Source organism: Gordionus sp. m RMFG-2023, chromosome 2 (genome assembly GCF_954871325.1).
Source record: "Gordionus sp. m RMFG-2023 chromosome 2, tfGorSpeb1-WG-v2, whole genome shotgun sequence".
NCBI classification, from domain to species: domain Eukaryota; kingdom Metazoa; phylum Nematomorpha; class Gordioida; order Chordodea; family Parachordodidae; genus Gordionus; species Gordionus sp. m RMFG-2023.
Window position 1 is genome coordinate 55247403 of NC_088776.1, and position 27723 is coordinate 55275125.

At 27.6% G+C, this 27723-nt stretch overlaps 1 protein-coding gene across 1 annotated transcript in view; it reads right to left on the bottom strand.

Moving 5' to 3' along the window:
- Positions 1–950: 950 nt before the first annotated feature.
- Positions 951–27723, bottom strand: part of LOC135925148 (importin-4-like) — a 32123-nt gene continuing 5350 nt past the window's right edge. The window contains exons 2-29 of the mRNA XM_065460351.1: positions 24831–24917; positions 24603–24688; positions 22955–22996; positions 22656–22788; positions 22341–22483; positions 22097–22205; positions 21756–21857; positions 20982–21065; positions 19403–19546; positions 18907–18960; positions 18333–18445; positions 17655–17763; positions 17117–17309; positions 16428–16547; positions 15560–15673; positions 10565–10691; positions 10347–10458; positions 9333–9472; positions 9070–9147; positions 7575–7789; positions 7178–7368; positions 6799–6868; positions 5692–5882; positions 4211–4542; positions 3627–3798; positions 3177–3281; positions 2196–2265; positions 951–1182 (exon numbers count right to left, since the gene is read on the bottom strand). Of these exons, the coding sequence (XP_065316423.1) occupies positions 1052–1182; positions 2196–2265; positions 3177–3281; positions 3627–3798; positions 4211–4542; positions 5692–5882; positions 6799–6868; positions 7178–7368; positions 7575–7789; positions 9070–9147; positions 9333–9472; positions 10347–10458; positions 10565–10691; positions 15560–15673; positions 16428–16547; positions 17117–17309; positions 17655–17763; positions 18333–18445; positions 18907–18960; positions 19403–19546; positions 20982–21065; positions 21756–21857; positions 22097–22205; positions 22341–22483; positions 22656–22788; positions 22955–22996; positions 24603–24688; positions 24831–24917 (3567 nt within the window). The 3' untranslated portion in view covers positions 951–1051. The remainder of the gene's footprint in view (positions 1183–2195; positions 2266–3176; positions 3282–3626; positions 3799–4210; positions 4543–5691; positions 5883–6798; positions 6869–7177; positions 7369–7574; positions 7790–9069; positions 9148–9332; positions 9473–10346; positions 10459–10564; positions 10692–15559; positions 15674–16427; positions 16548–17116; positions 17310–17654; positions 17764–18332; positions 18446–18906; positions 18961–19402; positions 19547–20981; positions 21066–21755; positions 21858–22096; positions 22206–22340; positions 22484–22655; positions 22789–22954; positions 22997–24602; positions 24689–24830; positions 24918–27723) is intronic.

Below are 27723 nucleotides of genomic sequence, written 5' to 3' on the forward strand. Positions count from 1 at the left end.
GCAAATCAATCATTTTATACCTGAAATAAATTTATATACATTTTAATCTTCCATCATTGGTTAAAAATTTACATTGGATTTTGTTACTGCAAGATGCTTTCTTAAACATGCGTAAATAATTCATATTGGTATTATCAAGTTAAAAGGAACTGTCAAAACAATTCATATATATAGTGCGTTTTTAAAAATTGTGATTTTGCTGATAATGCATTCCCGCAAGTTAGAGAAACCTACTGATTTCTTACAAGATTGCAATAAACTTAATATATTATAAATGACTCAAAAGTTAATGGCAAATACCTTTCTCGTAAATTTTAAATTTAAAAAAAGACGCACTCAAAAATTTACTTAAAGTTGAAAAGGATAAATCAATTTTTTATAGTTATACAATTCTTATTTACATACAAAATATTTATAAAAGTCAAATTATAAACCAATATAAAAGGTTTTGAAAACAATAAAAATTTAATTAAAACTACTGTAGAATTATAAAAAGGTGGAGATGAACTAATCTAATTCTCACGTGGAAATCCAATCACTAAATTTTGGCCAGAAAAAGTTCTGATATTACTCTGGTTAAAATTTAGATGTAGTATTTAAATTTATCTTCAGATGTGAAAACTTGTCTCATTGTAACTTCTTACAATTATCTCCCTCGTCATTCCTAAAATAGATATCGATTAGCGAAGGTCAAAGGTTCGGGTTTAAATCAATCCACAAAACCTAAAAATTAGCTGCTTTCAGATAGAGCAAAATGGAATCAAGTTTTTTTGTACAAAATGTTGATATTACGAAATTAAGAATTACCTTCTTATCATAAAGTAGAGCTCTGAATCTAGTATCAAGTTTTAGCTAAAATTTAAATGGTTTTAAAATCATTCTATAAAATAATATTTTACTATTAGCTATATGTGTTTAAATGTTATTATTATTGAATTATATATAATATTAAAAAAATCAGATATTAGAGGATTTCCAATATAAAAAATATGTAAAAATTTATAATATATTCATAAAATAAATCGATAATAATGCACTATTTCATTTTTCTTCATTGTAAATAATGGTTCAAAATTTCTTTTTGATTAGAATTTAAATTTTGGATTAAGGACTGGAAAATGGGACCAGCTTGGGAATTGTACATTTGAGTGAACAAATCTTTCAGGTATATTTCTGCGTCATCTAAATATATATTCCAAAATGATTAAATTGTTAAAAAACCTATCTTATTATGCGATTGTAAACCCATCGTAGTTTTATCACAATGCATTGATTTTTACATTCATTCATTAAAACTGATTTGGACAACTTATCGTCGACTAAGTATTATAGTGATCTATAGCCACCCTTTTGCAGCTTTTGATAAATGAATTATTCAGTAATATATTCCTATACATCTATAATAAAAATGTTAAAATAAAATTGAGAGTAATCCTCCTTCATCACTATGATCTCATATTAAAAGAACTAATCTTTTTTCTAAAATCTTTCAAAGAATTTGGATATGGAACACTATAATAATCAGTCAACGACATAGCAGTTTGCCAATCAAAGCCCAAATTTTATTAAAATACATATTTACCTGTTTTTTTTAGTAATATAAATTAATTCCAACATATTTCTACCCCTTTTCCTAAGCTATCGCCTTCGAGGAGGCTGGTTTCAGGAAAAAAACGCAAGCCGAGAATCGAACTCTAATCAACTGATATGTTTACCTCAGATTAAACCACACGTATTTTTTAAAAAACACGAATTTTTTCGATAATTCGTGTATTCGTTAAATTAAAATATTTGCTTATCAGAGAAATAAATGTTTTTTTTAAAAAAAAAATCAGGCATAGTGAACAAAATTATGCCAATATTAGTTTATAATTGGCGCTTTTATTTAATAATTATTTGTAAATAATGAGGTGTTAATTGTTAATTTTTTTTTCTCTTAAAACATGGTCAAAAAGACAAAGAAATTATTGATGGGAGATATTATTTAAGAAAAATAAATTTTGATAAATAAATGTTTCGTGTAGTTTAAAATATTGAATGGATTATACTCTACAACGTTCAAAGCTGATTCACTTTTGTAAGAAATAATATATTAAAATGCAGCTATCTTAAGCTCTCTTTGTTTAACAATTATATCTTAATACATTGAGCAAATCAGATTTAGACTTAGCCACAAATTAATGTTAATGCAAAACCTTCTACTTTATCGGACAACAGAGCATTCACGACAACTTGAATTAACGGTTCCATAAAGGATGGAGTCAGCTAAAAAATAATAAAATAAAATATGTGGGTTTAAATATCGATATAATGGAATGTTTTTGTAATTTAAACGTCAAATTTTTCATATAAAAATGATCATTTTTTGTAAAAAAAGTCTTTTAACAAAATTAAATTTTTGGTTTTATTATATAAAACAACATACATATATTCAATGTAAAATTTTTGTTAAAAAAAATAATGATATATTTAAAAAGCCTATTTTATCAAAATCAAAAGAAATTATAAATAAAAAGCATCTTAGCACTGGAACTCTACTTTAAATGCGCTAGTAAAAGGTAGAGAAGTTAAAAGAAGCATCACAAAAATTTGGAATCGATTCGATAAAAATCACGATTTTATAAATTTAAATGGCATTTTTAGATTTCTCCTAAAGAGTAATGTAAAATATAACTTTTGTATTTTTTCGTGGTAATTATATGACCTTCATTTAGTAAAATAATTGAAAATAGTTTCTTACTTTTTGTTTAAATATTTTTTTAAGCTTTAAAATACATATTCTACGTTTTAAGTTAGGTATTTACTATATTTTTAGGCGTTTAAGAATAGACTAAATAAAGTATTTCGCCGATTTCCTAGTTTTTAGCCGAAAACTATCAATTTGACCTCGGGGTTTTTCTTAAAAAGATAGCAGCTTAAATTTGGAAGAAACTAATATAAATTAACACGCCATAATGTTAACGGATTTTCTCCAGCAGGCCCCTGAAGATTGATTCGACATTTAACCATTACTCAACTATAGTTTTAAGCAACGTTCAAAATTTGTTCCCATGAGAAATTTTGTATAGAGATTTAACTATAATATTATTTAAATTCTGTTTAATTTTTTATTTACAAATTTAAATATGGATTTTTAACGTGTGTTTGATATAATTTTAGTATAATTTATTAAATACCTGTTGTTTGGTTGATGTCCACAAAAGATGCAGGCATTTGTAAACGGTTACATTTTCGCTAAAGTCCTTTTTAAGAGGCAAATTCTTCAAAATCACTGGAACAAACTTAATAAATTTTATAATAGTTTACATTTTTCAACAAATGTTATTTTTGATTTAAAAAAAAATACGTTTTATCTATGCCCAAAGTTGATTTTGGTTTATAGAATTACTTTCTTTGAAATATAACGATATATTCTTGCGTTATAAAAGTTAAAAATCAGCCGTGGACTACGGTTAAATGAAATATCAAAGAAAAATAGTATTTGAGATTATTGAAGAATTAAAATTTGATAAATACAAATGCGTTAAAAATAAATAGAAGAAATAATTATTAGAAAAGATGAAAAAAATTTTTTTTAGGGAAATGCTAAAATTCAAGTAATCGATTAAATTTGTCATATTAAAAACTTCATTAAAATCGCTCATTCTGATAGGTTGTGACGCCATGATAAACCGACATAGACAGGCTATTAAATTGTCCCGAAGCATCAAATCGTCTGCACTCACCATGGGGGTTTTCATATTGGAAATGTGTTTTTCGATTAGATCTTCAATCTTGAACTTGATTAATGGCCATTTTCTGTTTAAACAAATTAGCGCAGAGTATTAAAATCAGACACATGCACGGCCCGGATTTTATATATAATATTTAAGGGCAGTACCCGGAGCTGAAAGTCTCTGATAAATATAAAACAAAAGATTTTTTTTATAATTTCCAGCCTTTTATAGGGAATATTATGGGAAATTTAATAGAGTAACTTATGAATAGTCTGTTTTTGGAAAAAATTCCCTTATGAAATCAGAGTTGTTAAAGTATCTGTATCTAGATTCATTTGAAAAGTATCTTTTAACAACTCTGATTGAAATAGTTAACATCCAATTGCCTCGATTATTTTTATGAAAATCGGTTATCGACCTATATCGGATAAAAAAAATTTATTTAAAGGAATAACTTATAAATATTTTTTTAAAATGTAAATTTGATTTTTTACGATTCATCACTCAAGATACGTGGATTGTTGAGTACCAAGCAGCCCATACCGAAGACAGCGTTGCTCAAAACCTCCTTATTATTACTATCGTTGGTGGCTGAACTTGTGTATGTTGAGCGAGTGAGAGCATCCATGATCAATCTATATATGGTCTCTATTTCCATCTGTTTACCTTCCCAGTCGATGTCAGATGGGATGGATGAACTGATATCGGCTAAAATTCCCAGAAAGAAAGATCTTTGATTAGGCGTATTAGAGTCGAAAGAATCGTCCCCTTCGAATTTTGACGAATCATGAGCGCCATTTTGAATATTTTGATGAGGCTTTAGCATCTTATATTAAGTAAAATAATTTCGAAAATTTCCAAAGTAAAAAAAAAACTTTCTCTGAACTAAACAAATTGAAATCAGATTAAAGAATGTTGTAAATATTATAATAACAAAAACTTAAACCTTTTCGCGTCCCATAATGGTGCTGTCAAAAACCTAAATATAACCGATTTTTAAAAAAAACGACAAAATCACGAGTTTATCCAAAGGAAATTTAACAAAAGCCTCGGGATTTAGCGTATAGATAACACCAATTTCGAGGCTTATGAAATATTATTTTGGCTAAAATTTGAAGGTATTCGACAGCCCCAACCCCTATTATTACTTAAAATTTTTATATTATTAAATAGAGTATATTTTACGCATATAAAAAGGCCGCTGATGCTTTTTAGACTCATTATCTTAAAAAACCGAAATTAGTTGTATTTTATAACTTAATTATATTAAACGGGTGTCATGTGGCATCATTGGGCAAATTTCATTATCATTCTTTTGGATATCCTGTTGGAAGAAACTTGGCAATAAAAAACTTATTTAAAACTCACTAAAAAAAATTTATGCTACGGTTCCACTGACCATTTCCTGCGAAACAAAAATAGTAATGGGAAAAATATTTTTTCATTAAATTTAAGTTTCACGCCACATTACCCGGTAGTAATGAAATGATTATGTTCATCTGCAGAATTATAAATTGGTAGCTTTATATGGACCAGGATTGGCCAACTCTAAAAAATAATATTTGATCATATTTCGATCTAACACTGATGTGCTATAAAACATATTAACACGAAGAGATGAAATTGATCATTTACTGTATAAGATAGGTTTTTTTAAAAAGTTCTAAAACAATAATAAAAAACAAGTAAATAAAAATGTTCGTTTAAAAAAAAAGAGAAGGTTTTAACGAAAGACTTGCAAATTGAAAAAAATATTTCAGGCCCTTCTGTCTAGTCTGAACTGACATATTTTTTTGAAATAAAAATTATTAAACACTGCACTAATCCAAAGAAAAAAATTTTAATTTTTTGATTTAAAAAAACTTTTCTAATTTTAGGATGAGCCAGGCTAATATTTTTCTGAAGATTTTAACTCTACAGCCTGACTTTGGGTTCAACTTTTTTTGAAACAATATATAATGTGGATTAGGAATACCATTTTTTTGGTAATATCGTTGAGAAAGTAGGGTAGATATTGTCTTCCTTCCCCAAATTTTTTAGCCCCTATGCAGGTGAGCATCGATGGGATTACTTCATAAGCGGCCTGGATGATCAATTCATCGGCTTCCGTCTCATCTAGATCGTCTTCTCCATCGTGATGATCACCACGCTGACGTTCATTATCGTCTAAATAACGTAATAAGTTTTAGATCATATTAAGGATTAAAAAACGTTGTTTTATAAATTACTTATTACAAAACTGGAAAATATAATCTAGCAATATTTTATTTTGAAATTTTAATTATCGTGATCATTTTATAACTTTCCCATTTAAATAACTTTTAGGGTGCATCCAAAGTCAAAAAAAATTCTCGCATTTAATAAATAAATTATATTTTTTCAAATTTTTTTTAGATCCCCTAGGTATAACGGAGCGCCTTGTTTTTTATTGAGTAATGTCTTACATAACTTTTTATATTGATCGCAAGTATTTTAAATATAATTCTAGGTGATTAAAAAAACAAAATATTTTATAAAATATTGAATCATTACGAAAAAAAATATTTTTAAAAAAACGGTACATGTAGAATTCAATTCAATCTTTATTTAAAATATGATTGTTTATAAATTTTAAATGTTAAAGTAATAATACTTTAATTAAAATAGTTTTTTAAGAGCTCATAATATTTATATAAATATGTCAATTTATAAAATAAATTTTAATAATAAAAAAATAATAATTAGAAACGTTATATTTTTCTCATCAAGAACCTCACTTATAGTAAATGATGCGTTATGTTCAATCGGGGGGAGGGTGGGGGGGGGGGGGGTTATATACAAAAAAACCAATAAGTGAAATTTTTAAATATGGAGCGTTATAATGATAAAGCTATTAGAAATATTAGAAAAAAATATGTTGCGGCTTATATTTCAAAAATTATTAACGCTATAAAGAATCAGATATAATTTCAATAACGTTAAATAACACAACGCTTAGAGATAACGCGTTTACTATAAATGATGCCTGAAGTTTAAAAAAAAGTTTAATCGGTTAAAATTAAAATGTTAAATATAATCTTATTTAAAAAAAAACTAATTATACCGCCGATATCGTCTGCTTTCATATCGTCGTTATCATCAATGAAGTCGGATGATTCTTGTTGACATTTCAACTAAGGTTTATTTATTTAAATAATATGTTCCATTTAGTAAATCACGAATTCTATCCATTTTAAAATAAACTACCAGTATAAAATAATATGTATAATTCATATTTTGTAAATTTTTTTATTCATATTAAAAAGATTCTAGCAGTCATTTTTATTAACACAATTTTAAATATACACTAAGTTAAGATTATCTTTGAAATGAATATATGATCCAACCTATAAGGGGTCATAAATATGGAATGGAAGTTTGATTGTTTTGCTTATTTAAATAAAATCAAAAACTTTTCCATATAAAATTAGCAAAAAAAAAACTTTTTTATTGATGGCGCGCTTAACGATCGTGCAAATAGGATCTAAAACGGTAGACTGAGTCATATGGCTCCCGCCATTTTTGAAAATTTGATTGATGGCTTCGAAGGCCGAGCATACCACGTCCTTATTTTCATCAGTCCGAATTATTTCAAGGAATTTGGTGAGGCATTCGTATGACATCATGTTGAAAGCTTAAAATAAAATTAATATATATTTTTTCGTGTTGATTTTAAGCAATTACACCATCCATTCCTGGACCATGAAAAAGTATCAACTTTTAATCATCATATCTTAGTTTTATGGAAATGCCGATAATATAACTATACCTCGCTATTCACAATCAGCTATAGCAATGAATTCATTCCCTATCATCATAATAGAAATAAAAAATATTCACCGAAAAGTGCGGTCTGGTCATTATCCACTGCTGCGAAATTTTTTTTGTTTCCAATGGCATCAATGGAATTCGCCTTTTTCGAGATGGATAGGGCCAAACAAGAACAAAAATTGGCTAGACATTTGATAGTTTCGATTTGAACGTCTATGTAAGTGTGATTGAGCATGGGTAATATAGTCACGTATAGTGGTTGGAGGAAAGGTATGAATGATTTGCTTATAGGGAGATAAGTAATACATTGCAATTTAAAATTTTATTTTCCTAGAGAAGTTAAAGTTCAAGAAGAAATATATTTTGCTATATAAAATAGATAACACCATCTTAAGACATTCATTAAAAGAATAGATCAGAGTTCGAGTAATTTACAATTTAATAAAAAAAATGTTATGAATAGAGAGGAGAAGAATAAGGGTTAAAACGGTTAAAAATAGAAATTAGTATTATTATCGAAGTTTAGAACTGTAAACAATAACTCCCGAAACCAGAACACACTTTTAAAATTTTAAGGAAAAGATTCTAGCAAAAGTATGATTAATTTATCTATATTGTATAAAAAGCATTTTAGGGCTTTATTATTCAATTTTTGTTACCCATTTTGCTTGCAACAGGAACTCAAATTTAAGAACCGAAACCAACTTAATTTTGGAAACCAAAACCACTTTATTAAGATATCAAGTTAAGAAGATAGCCAATTTATGCCATGGACTGTGCCTAAAAAACCGGCGCACTGCTGACCGTCACCGCTGTTACGCAAGGTACTAACAACTGATCAGTGCTCCAGGTTTTGTTAAATATTTAAATAAGTAATTATAAACACAGATCTCCTCATTATTGATTTGCATTTTTATTTTATATTAAAATCCTAAAAAACATTCTAACAATGAAAGATCATTAATATAAAAAATAATGGTTCAAGTTCGGTTAGTAAAAAAATAACATCGTTCGGTTTGAACTTTTAAAAACCGGTTCGAACCAGTCCGACAAACTCATCAGAATTATGAATAGAGGAGTGAATTTTTAATTTTTATTATTATTCCCTAAAAATTAATGTTGAGCAATATAAAATTATTCAAGATTCTCTTCTATCAAATTAAATCTATAAGGCGAGATAAATTCTATGGTAGCTTGGGTAGAGGGCACTATCGAATAGAAATATATAATACCTTAAAAAAATAGTTATTGATACTTATCAATCAAAATTGATCATTAATAATCTTTAAAAGAGTTAGTATATAAAAAGATTCATAACAGTTAACACACCTTTTTAGAGGTTCGATTCAAGTGTCAAATTTTAAAATTGATAAATCATAGTAAAAATAAAACTGGCAAAAATATAATATAAAAACTAGGCATTTAAGTCTGAACGATAAAAATATTATATCGTATTCGACCCCATCTCCATTTTGCGTAATAAAAAAAAATCTCAACACCAGACCATGTGATAAACAGAAGTAAAATTTTTGTAAAAAAATGTAATGTATTAAGAAATGATTACCCAAGATTGGACGCTATTTCTCCTAAATGCAAAAGTGCGTTCTCTTTCTCCTCTATATATGCATTTTCAACGGCACAACTTTTAAATATTTTATAAAAATATAATTTTTTAAATATATGGACATAATCCAGTATTTCTTTAAGAATAATTAATGCGTGCCTTACTCATCTGAGTAGGTTATCAATTTAAGAGCTAAAATATTGTTTAAATAATATGATGATTATTTAATTTTATTTTGAAATTATCTTATAAAAAATACGTACCTATTATCTGATTCGTTATCACTACATTCATCCTCTTCGTCTTCCATATCGTCTGCTTCTTTTTTATCATCGCCATCTTCGTCAATAGTATCGAATATTTTTGTGAGCGCATTTTTATCCTCTTTCCCAGCTTTTACTTGCTACAAGTTAAAATATATTTAAATAAATCATAATATTATCACAATTTTCGCTTACTTAAATTAATTATAAATTTATAATTATATAATGAATTTATGATTATTCTTATATTATATCTTTTTTGAAAAAATTTATATCTTGCAATTTATATTTTAATATATTATATTAATTTTCATTTTAAACTTTAATTTAACATAAAAATAAATTTTTTCTTCAAATATAATAAAAATTCTTCTTCTTCTTAGTATCACATCTATTTTTATAGGAAAACAAAGCGCTTATGAAAAAAAATGATATAATTTATTAAAATATTGATTTAAAAATTATAAGGAAAGTTTACAATAGTAATAATTTAAAGATTATAATTGTGCTAAATATCGATTTTATTAGAAAGCATAGGGTTATTATTGTTTTTTTATTTATTATTAGATAATTAACTATTAATTGTAAAAAAAGAAATATAATTTGTTTTTTTTTCTCCTTAACGCGTAGAATTATGATGTTTATTATTATATTTTTTTTAATGACTATGTTTTAGTTGCAGAGAAAGATATTTTTATATATAGAAAAAAAAAGAAATAAATTCATTATTAAGATTTTATATTTTTAAGAAAAAAGATAGAAATAAAAATTATTATTTGCGTTTGATACCAGTTAAAAGAAATAGAATATAAGTGAAAGGAAAATAATAAATATTGTTTTAAAAGAAAGAAAAATATAAGTTAAAATATAATAAAAAAAGAAACAAGGTGAAAACTTATTAATAATCGTTTATAAATATTGACAAACACATAAAAAAAAAGTTTTCATTGACAATTCATGTCTGGATTTGGAAAAGCAAAAAAAAATGTAATTTAAAAAAAAAAGAAGATTAACCATCATTTCGGTTGTTTGTGTCAAGGATTCCGTGAAATGAGGTAGAAGACTGGGAAGGAAGGGAGCCATTCCTTCTTTCATGAGGGCTGACAGACCACCCAATAAACCGTATCTATTTTAATGTGTAAAAAATTTGCAATAAAAAATATATATGAAATACAAGAGTTAACGAATAAAAGAAAAAAGAATTATTGAAAACAATAAAATATCTCCTTTACACGACACTTTTAAGGTCCGGGTCTTGCTTGGTGGGCAGAATTTTGATAGAGAATTCGAGGCATTTATTAGTAAACGGGGCGAAATTCCCACGTTGTTTCAAACATCTGCTCAACATATTCAAAGTATCTGCCAAAATATAAAATACATAAATAGTTTTAAGATATCCAGGATCGCGTAAAATGGAGCAAGGCGATTGGAAGGGAAAATGACCTATCCGGGTAAACCTGAAAAGGGCCACTAAACGGACGAAGAATCTTAATTATTTTTGAAAAAGCTCAATTAAGTGTGTGAAGTGTGGGGTAAACAAATCATATGTGATTAAAGAAGAGATGTGTGGCATATAGGGTTTATAAGATGCAGGGATATAAAAATTAAATGGAGAATAGTACAAATTTTAACCCGACCCGCCTGCTCACGAAAGACAATATTTTGATCATGCTTAAAATGAATTTTTTCAAAACTTTGCTATACTTTTACCATTTTTTGAATTAATTCTATCAGAGCTTTTATTTCTCTAATTCCATATTAATAACACAAAATAATTATAATTTGTAAATCAAAATTTTTATTTGGAAAAAGAAGAATGTCCAATTTTTTTTATTACAATTGTGTTCGCTTTTCCTCAAAAGCGATTGGCTATAGAAAATTACCTTTCCAGAATTGTTAAAGGATCGAATCAAAAGATCGCCGATCCTGGATTCGAACCTAAATTTGTCAATTTTCTCAGATATAGAATCCTGACCTTAAATTGAAGATCGTGATGGAGATCATTTTTTTTAAATATTCGATCCCGATCTATTTAAAAATTAATTTCTTAAAAAGTAATAAATAAAATACAAATTTTGAAAATTAAATTAAAATATTATTTTTTAAAAAAAATATCTATCTACATCATATTTTATCAACCACCATTCCACCAGATATAAGTGAGAATGAGAATCTTTTACCATTTCATAATTTACGTTTATGTGAAACGGATGAAAGAAACGATACAATGATCTATGCAAAATGCTCTTTATGCAAATACAAAATATCTTCTTCAAAGATTAGTAGTTCAAACCTAAAGAGACATTTACTAGTAATTAATTCTTTTAAAAATACAATTCTTATTATTTATGAAGAGAATAACAATATGCTTATAATAAAATTATTTACAATAATTAATAAAATATTTATTAATGTGTTAATCTTATTTATAATAATCAGGAATTTTAATAGTATTATTAATATTAGCCCATTCATAGCATGGATATGGAAAAGAGACTAGTATTTTTAATGAGTTGAAATTAATTTTTAATATTTAAAACCTTTTAACCACATATAAATAATATACTTAAAATATTTTACAAAATTTGTGGTGAACCATTTATTTATAAGTTTTTAAATGCTAAAAAAAGCCACATTATATTCATATCATAGGAAAATATTTTCTCACTTTTGCCCATATAAACTTGGACAGCTTTTAATAGTAGACAATTGTAAACTTGAATTTTTAAGATAACCTATATGACCCTTTTAACCATATATAAATAATATACTTTATTATGTATAACAGAATTTGTGTTGAACCATTAATTCATAAGTTCTTAAATACCTAAAAACTCAGTATTATTCATATCATAGGAAAATATTTCCTCACAGCTTTTAATAATGGTAAAAGAAAATATTGTAAACTTGAATTTTTAAGATAATCTATATGACCTTTTTAACCACATATAAATAATATACTTTATCATATATAACAAAATTGGTTTTGAACCCTTTATCATTTATACAGGTTTTACATTGTACATTATTTTTTTAACTTATATTTTAAAAAATTTCCATCTAAAATTTTAAAATTGAGATTTGATTCAGGGGAAGTTATTTTCATCCAACTCTGTTACATAATATATTTTTCTTTTATAAAGAGAAAGCACAGTGAATTCAAAAATAAAATTGCCAAACACTTAAATGAATTCTCTACACAAACAAATAAATCTCTACAAAAGCAAAGTGGTACTGGTTGCAGATCCAAACAAACCAAATTAAATTTTTATAATCTTAACATGCCATCAATATCGCAAAAAACAGCAGACAAAGTTATAATGGAGTTTATTATTGACACCTTTCAACCACTTTCACTGGTTGATGATCCTTCGTTCCAGAAAATGATTAAAACATTTTCTCCAACGACACAAGTTATATGTCGTCAAACTCTGGGCAACAAAATATCTACTGCCTTTACAGATATGACAACAAATCTTATAAGAGATTTGTCTGAAGTCTCCTATGTATGCACCAATGCTGATTGTTGGAGTGGTCATCGAAGGTATATTATATTTATATGAATTTTATAATATTTTATTTTAGGGCTTTTATTGGAGTTACTGTCCATTGGCTGGACCCATTAACCCTCAAGAGAAGATCAGCAGCTTTGGCACAGAGGCGTAGAATTGGAAAGCAAACATATAATGTTTTGGCTAAGGAAATTATGGGTATCCACAAGACTTATAAAATTCTTAATATGGTGGTGAAGATGGTAACCGATAATGGAACCAACTTTGTAAAGGCATTCAAGTAATATTTATATTTAACAGTAAAAATTATTTAAAATAATTTTTTTTATTTTTTCTAGAGTATTTGGAGAAAATGAAGAAGATAGTGAGGATATAGAATTAATAAATTTGGATGACATATTATCTGTTGATGACTCAAATAATCCTTCTATCAGCCTACCAAAACATCAATGTTGTTATTGCCATAATCTGAACCTTATTGCAACCAAAGACGCCGAGGATCAGAAAATGATATTAATAAGAACAACATTTGCTAAATGTTTTGCCTTAATTAACAAACAAAATATGTGCCTCAAAATGGCTGATATTCTAAGGTAATAAATTTTTATGCAATTTTTTTATAATAATAGATATAGATATCTGCAAAATTTATTTAAAAAATTGCCATGATCTGGCAAATTTAGTAAAATATTTTTAACAAATCTGGTCTACTAAGCCTCTGATATCTAGTAAAATTTTAATGGGCCATAAAAGGCATTAAAAATTATTAAATTTAATCAATATTATATAGATGATTGGTGAGGCTTAATTGTAAAATTTGAAAGGGCTAACTTTTGCAGATATTTGATTTATATGAATGAACACTTATTTAATAATAAATTAATTATCATTTATTAATATAGATTTCCTTCACTATATGATGACAGTAATATATTGGCATCAATAATTCACCCAAAGTTTAAGCTCAATTGGCCTTTTATTAATCTGCCACGAAATTTGTTGCTAAAAGAAAGGTTAATTGCCCACTTAGAAAATATACAGAGTCATGCAGATGCAGATCCTTCAAATGAATGCATGGATGAAATCGATACCTTTTTGGGGAAAAATTCGTCACAAAATGCTTTTTCCATTAATAATGTTTTTTATTCTAATGATGATTCTGTGAATATTTTTAATAATTATGTTAATTTTAAAAAAAACATTTATTGAATATAACACAGGAGCGCTTGTTTAGTAAAGCTAAATAGGGAGGGTGTGGAGGTTGGGGGGGGGTGCAGGGGGACAAATCCCGTACTTAATGAAAAACGTGGTTGTTTAAATGATGATAATTTAGAAAAAATTTTATTAAAGGCTAATTTTAATTATAAATAAATATATTCTAATTGTTATACTTATATTATATTATTCAATTACAATAAATTTATACCATATTTAATTAATTTTTATATTAGTAAATTTTGCATCGATCAGAAATTTAAATAAGAAAAGGATCGTGATCCTTTTATTAAAAAAAAGGTCGACCCTGGATTTCGATCCTATTTTTTTCAAAAGATGTGATTCGATCTTTTTAAAGGATCGATTAAAGCCTGAAGATTTCACTAGAAGTCGAACTTGCCAGGGCCATAAAATTTTACTAGCTAATTTTCTCAAAAAGTAAATGAATTTTCCTGCTTCCAAAACTTAAAAATATTATAATTGTTTTATGAGCCATGAATCTTTTAAGCCCATCCTTATAAGTTTGATCGGTTGATGCTTCATCAGAATCATCTAGAAATTCTCTAAATGTTTCATTTAGAATATAATGTTTTTTATGTGTTTAGGATGAATTAGAAAATTTATAAATGATAGTTGGCATTGACTTATACATATCATTCTAATTTATCAGACCAGGAGAAATAAAGGAGTCATCTATTTAAAGGTAAACCTAATAAAGATAGACTCCTATTTAGTAGGGCTATCTGGATGGGAGATTTGAAAAAAAACAAAAATTGTTCCTTTGAGTCAGTTGTATATGGGTACGCATACATTAGGAATAATTAAAAGGTATGTGAATAAGATACTACAATCATTATACTAAGTAAATTCATTATGATCATTACGCGGTAAATCATTCGAAAAAATTATACTAAGGTCAGACCCTTTAATATATACTCAAACAATTGAGAGGTAAAAGCTTAAGAAATATTATCCCAAGAATAGATAGAGAAAAGACAAAATATTTAAATTCTATTTTTAAAAAATTGTTAATGTAAAGGGAAAATTATTGTTATTTATACATATGTGTGATTTTTAAAGGGATCAGAACTATCCGGGATCATCACGGGTTTTAAAGGGATAACTAAAAAATTAGGGTTTCCAAACAAGCAATGTTATTTATCGAAGGAGAAAACAATAAGTTATGATGAATACTCATTAAATATTGAGATTTATAGAGGAAACTATAATCTTAATTAGTATCTCGAATTTCAATGTTGTGATCCTAATAATTTTTTTAAAAAAAAACAATACATTTCAATTGTAAATACGAAAATATGCAAGGGGGGGGGGGATAGGGAAATTAAAAAATTGCGTAATTTTTGTGTAAGGAACAGAATCATTATTATCATGATGAGAAAGGGGTTTGATGATTGGAGGAATCTACTTCATTTTTAATTTTTTTTCACACTTTGTATTAATAATCATAAAAATAGAATCATAAATAAATAATGAATAAACCTATGGATTGTATCTGCAATTTTTCGTAATCGCTCGATTGAGTGACCAAATATTGCTCCAATATCGCTAGGATTTCTGGGAAGTAAGGTTGAATCAATTCCTCGGCCGCACTCGCTAAAGTGAAAGAGTGATTTAATAATTATATAATCTCCATTTATATTCCTTAAATTTATTTTCGTATTTTTTCATTTCTATTTTCTAATATCCATCCGTTTTTCATCCAAAATCTTCAAAAAGCAACCAATCGACAAAATTCTCGGTAAAAGATGGGGGGGGGGGGGATTTCCAAAATCTTTCGTAAATTAATTTTTTTTATTAGATTTTTCAACTAATATTCCTATTATTGGCTTTAAATGACTTAAAGGGTAAAAAAAATGAAACAACTTTTAAATGTTTCTAAACTCTTTCTATTAGGGTGTCTTGTTTTGTTTTACGGTTTTGAAGAAAAAAGATTCTCTCTAGAAGTTTACTTAGCTTTGTTTCTTTAGTTTTTAGTTTATTTTATTTACTTTGCCGGTTGGTCAACATTGTTAAATAACTATAGTTTTTATTTTGCCATAGAAACAAATTAATTTTTTAAAAAAAAGTTATTAAATGTTAAGTAGAGTAAGAAAATAGAGGTAAAAAATTTAACGCCAGCCCATATTAAAAAAAAAAAATCATACACTCAAATTCGCGGCGAAGTATATAAAAATACAGCATATATTTGTATATGCGGTAACTATGAATGCAGGGTAACCTCTCATTCACACTTAGAGCGAATGGTGGCGGAGAACATAAAAATTAGCTTATTTTGTATAATTAGGGCTTATTATGAATGAGGGAGGCCCATAATTTAAAGGAGAAAATATATATTTGTTTTAAAAACCTGTAGCAGATAAGCAAGAGATAGCAAACTCCTTCAATTTGATAGGCAAACCAGGATTTTTCAATATTTCGATCATGTTTCTCAGTATGACAGGTAAGTAGGGTTCCAGTATTTCCTTATCTTTTTTTTAAAAAAAATTTATAATTAATCATTAAATAATATGATATAAAAAATATACTAAGAAAAAATGTTTTCTATTTAGCAGTGGGATAATTTTAAAAAAATGATAAAAATGTCACGTGTTAATTTAAATGTTAAATCAATTAATATGACTAAACAAAAAAATAACTGGCTCAATTGAAATCTTCCTTTATATATAAAATCCCACATTACTAAATGTAATTTGTCAAACTCTTAAACCAGCGATGTTTAAAGAAAAAATGAAAAAAAGAGCAAAAAAAATAGGCTTAAATATAATTTTAACCGAAATTATGAAAACACTCGAATAAATTAATAACTAATTTCCTTATAAAAAAATAATTGTGATAATTAAACATTTCTAACAAAATACATGCAGATTAAGATCATTGATATATTCAAAATTGTGCAATAAAATATTGGTATAATATTTTCCATATGGATATTTATTTTTTAATAAAAAAATTTATTTTCTCCTATATTAAAAAAGATAGTTAAAATGGTATATTAATTTAGGAAGGATTATTTCTTTAAAAAAAATTGCCATTTACCCATATTCTCTATGTAGGTTTCGAAGGCAGTGAAGGCTTTGATTAAGCAATTCTCGTGATCTCCATCGGCATGCAAATCTTCCCCATTAGCTAAGACATCGGCTACTGGAGAATTGACTTGATTAGAACTCAACTGGCCTATCCTTTCGTAAAGTAAAGGCATAATCTGGCTATGATATTCCATTATCTCGGGCTTAAAAAAAATTTTTTTTTGAAATGTATATATATATATATATATAATAGAACAAAAACAAAGGATGATGAAGTTGAAATTTAAAATCTCTTTCGTTTGTTGTTTTTCAATGCTAATTTTTTTGAAATATTCAAAAAACAATAGCTTTGTTTTATTTACAATATTCAATAAGGTAATATAGTGTTTTTTTAAAATGTAATCATCCCAATTCCAGAAGGTGGGAAATAATGGATATTATAAACATAACTCATTAGGATTGATTTGTGTTTAGTATCAAAAGGGTTAGTATAAAGTGGGTTAGCGGAAATGTTTTTATAAAAAGTTTTTTTTTCTTCCGAAGATAACCTGTAAAGAATCAGACATGTGTGATAATGCGTGAAAAGCTGACTTTTGAACAACGGGTTTATCGGACTTGACACCATTTATAACGCATTTAACGGTCGGCTCTAGGCATCTGACAAAAAGAAAATAGATATAATATATATGTAACATTTTAGTTGCTTTGTTGGTTTTTTTTTAAATAAAACGATTTATATATTTTAAATAATAATTAACCCATTCTTTCCTTGTATAACCAATTTTAAACTTAATGGACGTTTTAAACACTAGGAATTACTATTTAATTAGGGTTAACATTGACGCCCAACTTTTTATAAAATTTTAATTTTATACTATTCAGATAGGAAATTTTTAGTTTAAGTTTTATTTAACAATGTTCCGTTTGGCATTTATGGGCGCCTAAAAATATTATTATGAATAAAAATTCTAGCATTATAATAAATAATTTTGGCGAAATGGTATATAAAAATGCCGAAATAATTTAAAATATAATAAAATACAAGTAAAAAGCATATGTTTGAGAATTAATCTTAATATTTTGCAGTGTCAAATTAAATCATTAAGCGTTCTCAATGGTTATAAAATAACCATGCAAGTTGATGATGTCAAATAGGCTCACATGATGTTTATGGGTTCTAAGGTTATTTTATTTTTGAAAAAAATGGTAGAAAAGAGTAACTATACTTTTGCTTTATGTAACCTGGGCATCCATCCAAAACACTAGCGAGTGCCAAAAAAGCTCCCCTCTGTTTGTATGGCTGATCCGTCCGATTTAGCATTCCTTCCATATGATTCAACTTTTGAGGGAGAGGAGATATGGGGAGGGGGAGAGGGGTTGTAAAGATTTTATTTATTAATAAAGTTTTTATCCATCTTTTATTTTTTTTTGTTCAGAGACCTGCTGGCCCGAGCCTTATTTTAATTTTTTTTAATATACCCGGACTTGCCATAAAATTTTTTTTTAAAAAAAATAACAGGTTTTGGCCGAATATCTCAAGCCATTTAAAACATATTTTAAAAAAATCCGTGCCGGGCCTTATAAAACTCAGGTTGGACTAATTTTTATTCAAAATCTAGGGCCGGGCCATGCGAATGTTACCTCTGTAGGTCTCCGATTTTCTTACATTATTTCTCCCAAAATTTCTAATGTTTGAACATTCGTATTTTGCACTCGTTGTTTATTTATATTCAACCGTTTATAAATTTTTTTAAATGATTGATAAAAACAAAATTTATATTTTTATTTGTAACTACTTACCAAGTTGGGCATAAATTTCCCTGGCGAAATATTGATGGACATTTCTTCTAAAAGCTAAATTGTGAAAAGGGTAAAATAAAAACTTTAAAAATATATAAAATCGAGGTGTGGTAATTCAGGCGCATAGCCACCTCCACCTGTAGTAAATATTTTTGAAAAAAAATATAAAAAGTTTTCATGAATTGTGAATTGCAAAGTATTCTATTTAAAATAAGTTTTTTAGAAAAAAGAGTTAAAATATTTAAATATTGCTTCCCCGTGAATTAATATTTTATCCCAAAAAAATTTAGTGAATTTTCTTATATTTTTTTTTAAAACCTTATACATTGATAAATACAAGATACTTTTATCAATCAAAAAAATTCCATTTAATTTATCTCTACTAATAACTTTAATTAGGCAACATTTTTAGATTATATGAAATGTTCAGACAGAATTTAATGAATAGTGTTAATAAAATGGGTAAAAAAAGAAAAGATTAAATCATTTTTATTACATCAGTAACAGAGCCGAGCAAGGAACTTTGGTAACTGTCTTCCTCGTAGAACGATTCGTCATCCGGGTCTTCTGGATTTTGGTGACAAAACAAGGGCATAATAATGTCCACTATTTTGTCTGTCATTTTAGATTTTATTATTATCTAGAGGAAGAAGATATAAAAAATAATATTTCGTGTTTTATTGTATATCTTTATTTCATTCCTTTATTATCTTTTTTTAGCAATAGGAAGCATTCATCATAAATCGATTCTAAAATTTAACCATGTAAACATCTTCCTGTCAGGATAATTTATAATCATTCTTGATATCTTAAATCTATTACCTAATCTTAATGAATTTCAAAAAAAAAATATATATCCATTTCCTAATTCATATTTCCATAGATAGTACTAAATAAAAAATTATAGGAAATAAACAAATAATCATTTCTAAATTATTTAGAGCAAGTATCAATCAGTTTTAAAAAAAAATTTGAATTTATAAATTATGAGCGTCAGAAAGCAAAAGGCTCTTATCCTTTTCCTAAGCACTCTCATCATTTTAGATATTTCTTAAGACCCATTCATCTAGGTCCATATATTAAGGACAGATAATGAAGATCTATCAGGGATCCAAACCGAAACGAATAACGGTTCGGGTTCAGGTTCGGATAAAAATAACGGTTCAAGGTTCAGGTTCATAAAAAATTAAAATATCGGTTCGGTTCGAACTTCTAAAAACCGGGTTGAACACTTGTATTCAAAAATACATTCGAATTATGTAAAGGGAAAATATTTTTTTATTTTATCATTAATATAAAACCTTCATTTTTATCAATTGCACATAATAAAATAATTTAATTTATAAATATCAATATCAATATATTTTATTTTTTTTTTACTTAAATTTTTTTTATTAAGCTGCACAATTAATATATTTTAAATTGGTCTCACTAAAATTACATCTATAAGGAGATAGTATAAATTTAATTGTTGAAAAACATTTTCCACACTAACTTGGGTAGCCGGCACTGCCAATATGATATCATATCAGATTTGATTTGTCATTTATAATAATATTTTGGACTTATTTTTTCTCTAAGCATTATAATTTATAAGCTTAAATGACAATATACTAAAGTTTATAAAAATTATGACAGACACTTATCAATCAAATATGATTGATGATAATCTTTAAAATAATTCGAATATAATTGAAATTTTTTCAATATGCTAATAATAACTTACATATTATTTTATAAGAATAGAATCATGAGGCTCGAACCGGTTCAGAGGCATTTTAGCGGTTCGGTTCAGGTTCAGCTAGAAATTTTTTTAGCGGTTTAGGTTCAGTTCAGGTTTGATAAAAACCGGTTTTTAGCGGTTTAACGGTTCAGTTCTGGTTCGGTTTGGATCCCTGAGATCTAGCGTCGTATAGCAATGGAGGGTCAAAATGGCGCCATTTAATTAAAACACATTATATATTAAGGTAAAAGTTAAAGGTGAAGAAATATAATGACTATACGATTAAAAAAATAATTATGGGTAAATCATCACACTAAAACGTTTGTTTCGAGATTTTTATTTTATTTTAAACCTTTTTCTTGTTACATAGCATAGTCCTGACGAAATAAACGGCCTTTATTCGGACACTGTCCGGTATTTCGATATTTGACGCCATCTATAACATACATATCTATACGGTATTTATGAATACTACAAAAATTTCAAATTGATTTATCATTAAATTTAAATTTTTTTATAGCTATTTGAATCATTTTTTAATGTAGCTATTTTGCATTTCAACCAGAGTTGTATCCTTGAAAATAAAAATCATCAATGGTTCTTGTTATATACAAATTTTTTTCAGAGGTAGTTCATTAAAATCGGTTCCGTGGTAACTGATTTAAATGTTATATTAGTTAAAAAAAGGGGTACATACAAAATTAACTAACTATAAAGATAGGTTAGATTGAATAATTTATTAATGAATGTTTTCGAGAATTCAAAATTTCTTTCTATTAGAGTTCACTGGAGTAGTCAGGAATAACTTAAATAAAACTATCAACCGGAGAAATGTACCAATAAGGATACCTCTTATTGCTCAATATCGGTATTGGTCGATATTTTCAATTTTAAGCGATACAAAATACCCGAAAGTGATAATTTATTTTCATAATATTTTTTTTTAGCCCGCTCCTATTAAAACATTAAAACCATATATAAAATAACCTCAGCTTGGAAAATTAACTTATTGTCAGTTACGCTTATTACAATAAAAAAAGCGTATAAAAAAGATTCGAAAAGTGGTCATTTTTATAATTAAAAAAAAGAAGAGAATAACGGCAGATAAAATAGTATAAAAATTAACTTTCAAAAAAATTTCGACATATTTTTGTAAAACGTGGGCATTGTCGATGCTATCGCATTCTATTATATCGGTGAAATATTCCATCAGCTCTGAAGCCTTTTCCTGTTTGTTGATATATATTTTTTTAAAAATATAAGAATGAACTTTCTTCTATTTCATTTTAACTTCGATTCCTAACATTTTAATAATCCTTTTCATTAATTTATTTCTATTTCACTTTACTTTATTGATTTCATTCTTCCTTTTTTTTACATACTTTATTTTTTATTTTTTTTATAGCTCCTTTCATTCTCATTTATCCTTAAAAAAAATAAATAGATAAAGCTCGTCTATTTATTAACTTCATCCTGGTTAACTAGAGAAGCGATGAGATTCAATATTGATTGTCCCCAGGTGTCGATCAATTTACTTTCGCTAACACTCAAAGAGGGCAGCAGATTTATTAAGCATCTAAAATAAATATGATTAAGAAAGCTTAATTTAATAAGTCACGTTGGAGACAAAAATTGTTAATGCAAAATGTTTTTATGCAGTAAATTATAATTGTAAACTATATATAAATTATTTGAAAAAGCAAGGTATTACTTGGCGACGTAAAAAGCTGGTAGGGGATGAGAAACATCTTGCAAAATGGCTGTAAATAACGGGGTGAACTGACTCAAGTGTCTGGCCACGAAATGTATGGTATTACCAGGGGTTAGGACTTCATTCAAAATAAAAGAGCCTCTCTATGATAAAAAAAATTAATTCGATTTTATGAAATAAAATAATTTATGACAAAAAAAAGGGGAAAATGAAAGAAAAAAGAAATGAATGAGCTAATTAAAAAATAAAAGAAAATAAAGGTGAAAAAAAAATAAAAGAATGAATGAACGTAATTTATAAAGAAACAAAAAAAACCTCTCTTCTCTCGACACTAGGATCATTCATCAGAATTATTAAGGAGTTAAAGAATTCGCTCCAGGGTCCGGCCTCCAGCTTATGCTTAACGATGGCAGCCATAGCGGAACAAACCATAGTTAATACCGATTTCCTACATCACAATGAAAAAAATAATAATGATTTTTTTAGTTATTTTATTGGATTTCTTTTCCATTTTTTTTCTCTTTTATATAATATTCCTGATATTACAAAATCCAATTTTAATTATAGAAATCATGCATAATGTAATATTTAATGTAATTGCATAATAAAATTACTCATTTTCTTCCCTGAGAGATGTGTACAAAATTTCTTGGATGCTATAAAATAAAGACAAAATAATCAAATTTTATATTTATTTCCTTTTCTCAAATTATTTTTTATACTAAGATATTCCCTTATAATATCATTCAATTTTTTTTTAAGTATAGTATTTAAAACAAATGTTTTTTTCGTTTGATTTTATTTAAATAACCCCTATAATTTTTTTCTTTCTTTATATTCATTTCATATTGTGAATATTACTTGAGAAATAATTTGTGGTCCATTATTTCAAAATTTTATTAAAAAAATTGATGGCCTACCACAAATGGTGGCGCATTTAGAAATAGTGAAGTCAAAGAAACATTTCTCGAAATCTTTCCCATTTGCTTTTTTTTTAATAAAAAGTGAAAAGAATGATAAGTATAGGATGGAAAATCCTATGAGGTTGGGAAATAGGGATTTTAGGATTTCTATCTTATGTGTCCCTCATTTTAACCTAAAAACGGGCTTACATAACTAAAATATTCAATATATTATGCAGACCCTCCCCCCCCCATCACTAAAAATAAAACATTATATAAGTCACTGATCACACAAATGAAACTATTTATTTTTTAAATCAATTTCCAATTTGAATATTATAAATATACAAGTATAAACTGCAATTAATTAAAACGATTCAGTTTATAATGTTTTGCTTTTTCAGGTCTTCCAAGAGGATTACTAAGTACAACTCAGACGATAAAAAGAGTTTCTTTATTTTAAGTCAAACCAAAATAAAAAAAAAACATCATATTATTTTAACTTTAAAGCAACAACTAAATAAAGCATGCTGCCATTATTTTTAAAAAGAGAAACTTAATTATTAATTTAAACTGTATCGGGTATGTGAATCAGAACCCCGAAACTTTATTTTTAAATTTAGGGTTCAAGAATTTTTTTTCTATATTTTTTTTTAAAAATTTCAATCATTTTTTTTAAAAAATATATATGTTAGCGTCAATGTGTTTTTTTCCTGCAAATGTATTAATTTTTTTGGGCGCGTTTTTAATAATTTAAAAATCCGATTTTAGCGGGAAATGTATGCCACCATGTATGGAATACTTACCCTATGAATTTCAGACAATTTTTCCCATGAATTTTATGACTGGGGAATCATTTTTTATTTTAGTGTATCCATTTTATTAAATTTTTTTTTGAACACCGTATCCTAAACCTTGCTAAAAACTGAGATTTTTTACTGTACCCAAACCATATTTTAGAAAGAGGGTTCACAACCCTGATTGTTTACTGACGTGTTTTTTTTTATATAGCTTTCAAAATTAAATTTATCTATTTAAGAATAATACTTGAATTTGAGTGCACTGTGAGGTAGTGTTGTTAAAAACGGCTAACTCATAGCCAGAAAAAATATTGTCTAAGCCTCGAGATTTCGTTAATAGATTATTCAAACTTTTGTGCCACCTATGAGCAAAATCTTAAGGCTTGTAATAATATTTTTCCTAATAAAATATTGAATTAGCCGTTTTAAAAATCGGCTCAGAATGAGCCATATAAAAACACTACACTGTGAGGTAAATGGCTAATAATATTTACTATAATAAAAAAAAAAATTTTAACAAAAAACCTACAAAAGATAAAAAATAATGCATAGAAATTTACTGTTGAGATTGTTCTTGTTTTAGTTCTTTCCATTGATATTTTTTGGCAATTTTATTTCTCAATAAAATAGCTGAATATTGTCTGACCTTATATGTAATTAGTAAAAGAGAAGAAAAAATAAAAAAACTGTCCAATATATAATTAAATCTATATAATATAAGATGAGGTTCATCAAAATAGATTTGATTCATTATAAATTTATGTTAAAAGATATATTTGTATTTATACCATAACATTTTGTGACGAGTTTATCAGTGTGCATAATTTTTCAATGCAGTCAGGAGTTTTAAGGGCCTCTTTCAATTTGATAGTGCTCTAAATAATATATCATTTTTTTTAATTATAAAGTTGTTAATATTTTATAAAAATTTTAAATAAATATTCTTTATTATAAGGACGAGTTAAGTAAAATTGATATTTTTAAAACATATATTGCATAAAATAATTTAGAATGTACATACTGAATTCTATAATTTTATAGGTGGTAACCATGACTAGTGCTGTTAAAAAGCCCAATTTTTTAAAAAAAGATTAACCCAATATTTTAGATCAAAAAACCATTTCACAAACATGGAGATTTTAGCAAATAGATGCCAGAAAGGTCTGGACATCTATTAGCAATTGTCATACGTCATAATAAGCGTAAATATGAAACAGCAGAGCTACGCTTGGACTTACTCGTCCCATCTAATTGGGTTAAGAAATTTGGGGGTAGCCTATGAGATTAGCCCATCCACAATTTTTGGGCAGGCTGCAGTTACCTGTGCGCGCAAGAGGCGAAACCACTTGCTTAAACGCCTCGGGAGATTAGAAGAGAGAGAAAAGCCCGTACCCGATTAAGTAAAATGTATATTATAGGGAGGGGTATTGGTAAATTTTTAGTTTATGGTCTATATTGAATTTGTTTATTTAATATAAATATGATATTTTTTTTTATTTTTTTTTAATAAACCTGCCTTACTACTTAAGAATATTAGATTAGAGGGTTGATAGTATGAGTTAAGTATATTTTGAATAATTACATCAAGGTTAGGTACATGAAGAGTTTTATAAATAAATAAATAAATAAATGTATGTTTAGCATGGCGGGAGGAAGGTGGTGCTTATGCTAAAGGGGGGGCTGAGAGATTTGGAGGGTGTAGGTAGCTGGATTTGATTTTTAGAAGCTTTTTTATTGAGCTTTTATTATTGTTTAGACGTATGAATTGTTCCATCGTCAGATTTAGGCTTATGACTTCTTTTATCGTTCTGTACAGACAATATGACTTATATTTACCGTATGTTTTGTCTGAAGTTTCTGATGGTATGACCAAAGAGTTGGATGTGTCTTTTTTTGAGAGTAGTCTCGATCGGGACGTTTTTTGAGATTCGCCATAGGCTGGCATTTGAAATTAATCTTGGATAGAAAATACCGTTGAACTGGCGCAGACAGCTGTTTACGAAAACCTGTATTTTCTTTGTCTGGGATTTATTTATTTCCCAAGTGTCACTTCCGTAGAGGAGGACTGGAATGACTGTAGCCTTAAATATTCGGAGTCTCGTTTTGACTGAGATCTCTCTGGCTGTCCATAGTTTGTAATATTTCATAAAGGTTATTTTTGCATTTTTTAGTCGGGCTTAGATTTCGCCACTGATGTTTCCTTTATTATCAATAAGCACGCCAAGATATTTGAAATTATTGACTATTTTGATTTCATTTCCCTCAAATGTTAAGTTATCTATTGACGCCTCTGGGGATGGCATGATAAAAGTTTTATTGAAGTTGATGGTTAGGCCGACTTTGTTGCTGTGGAAGCGGAGACTTGTTAGTAAGTCTATTGTCTCATCTCTTGACTTGGTAATTAAAACCAAGTCATTTGCGTACAAGATGATTCTTAGATGATTGATATTGTTATTGTTAGATAAAAGATCGACTAAGTTCATGGTGCTCGTGGTTTCTTTTATGATTTTGTGTATGATTATGTTGAAAAGAATGGGTAATAGAACACACCCTTGTTTCACGCCTCTTCTGATCCTGAAGTAAGGAGAGAAAGTACGGCCTAGCTGTAACCTAGCCCAAGAATTGCTGTAATGATATTTCAAAATTTTGATTATGTTTTGATCGATATTACATTCTACTAGAGCCTCCCAAAGGGCATCGTGTTTAACGGTGTCAAAGGCTTTGCTATAGTCAATGAAAGTAAATATGAAGGGAAGTTTGTATCTGAAGCATTTTTGGAGGTGGATTTTGAGAGCTAGGATGGGTTCATTAATGTTCTTATTTGGCCTGTAGGCGCAAATATTACTTGACAGGAGGTTTTTGGTAGAAGCGAGGATTCTGTTCTTCAGGAGTAACCATGATCACCTTTGAGACTGTGGCGGTGAGAGCGATGGCTCTGTAATCTGCGAACGATGAAGGATGGAGTTTCTTGGGGAAGTTGCAAATTGTGGATTTATTCCAATCATGTGGGGTTTTGTCTGAATGCCATATTTTTGTGAATATGGCTAATAGATATTTAGAAGTGCTTTCTGCAGCGGCTTTCATATGTTCATTTCTGATCCCATCAGAGCCTGGAGCCCTATTGTTTTTTAGCTTGCTTATGGCTCTGTTGATTTCTATGAGGGAGAAATCGGAGTGGGGTAATGGCAAGATTGTCTGTTGGAGGCTCGATATCTTGGAAGGGATCCTGGATTTAAGGCTGACATATAGAAGTCTGTCCAGATGGCCATTTGCTCTTCAGGGTCTGTGTATTTGTTACCTCCTTGTAGAGTAAGTATAGGTAATTTTTTGAAGCATGCTGGTTTGCAGAAGTGTTTGAGCTTTTTGTAAGCGTCGTGAGTTTTGTTATTTCTTATATCCATTTCTATTTCTTCTGCTCTCTTTGCTAAGAAGATCCTTCGATCACTGCGTAGTAATCCCTAAATACGTCTCCATAGTGCTAAATTGCGGCTGCTATCGTTTTTTATCGATAAGATTAAGTTTTTTGTACCTACTGAGAGCCATTCTCTTTTTGGTATTTGGCTATGATTTAGGTTATTGTAGGCGTGGAAAATTGCACTTTTGAAATCTGACCAATATTCCTCTAATAATTTGGTAGGGAAGGACTGGATAATTCTAGCTATGCTTAAGCAGATTGTTTCA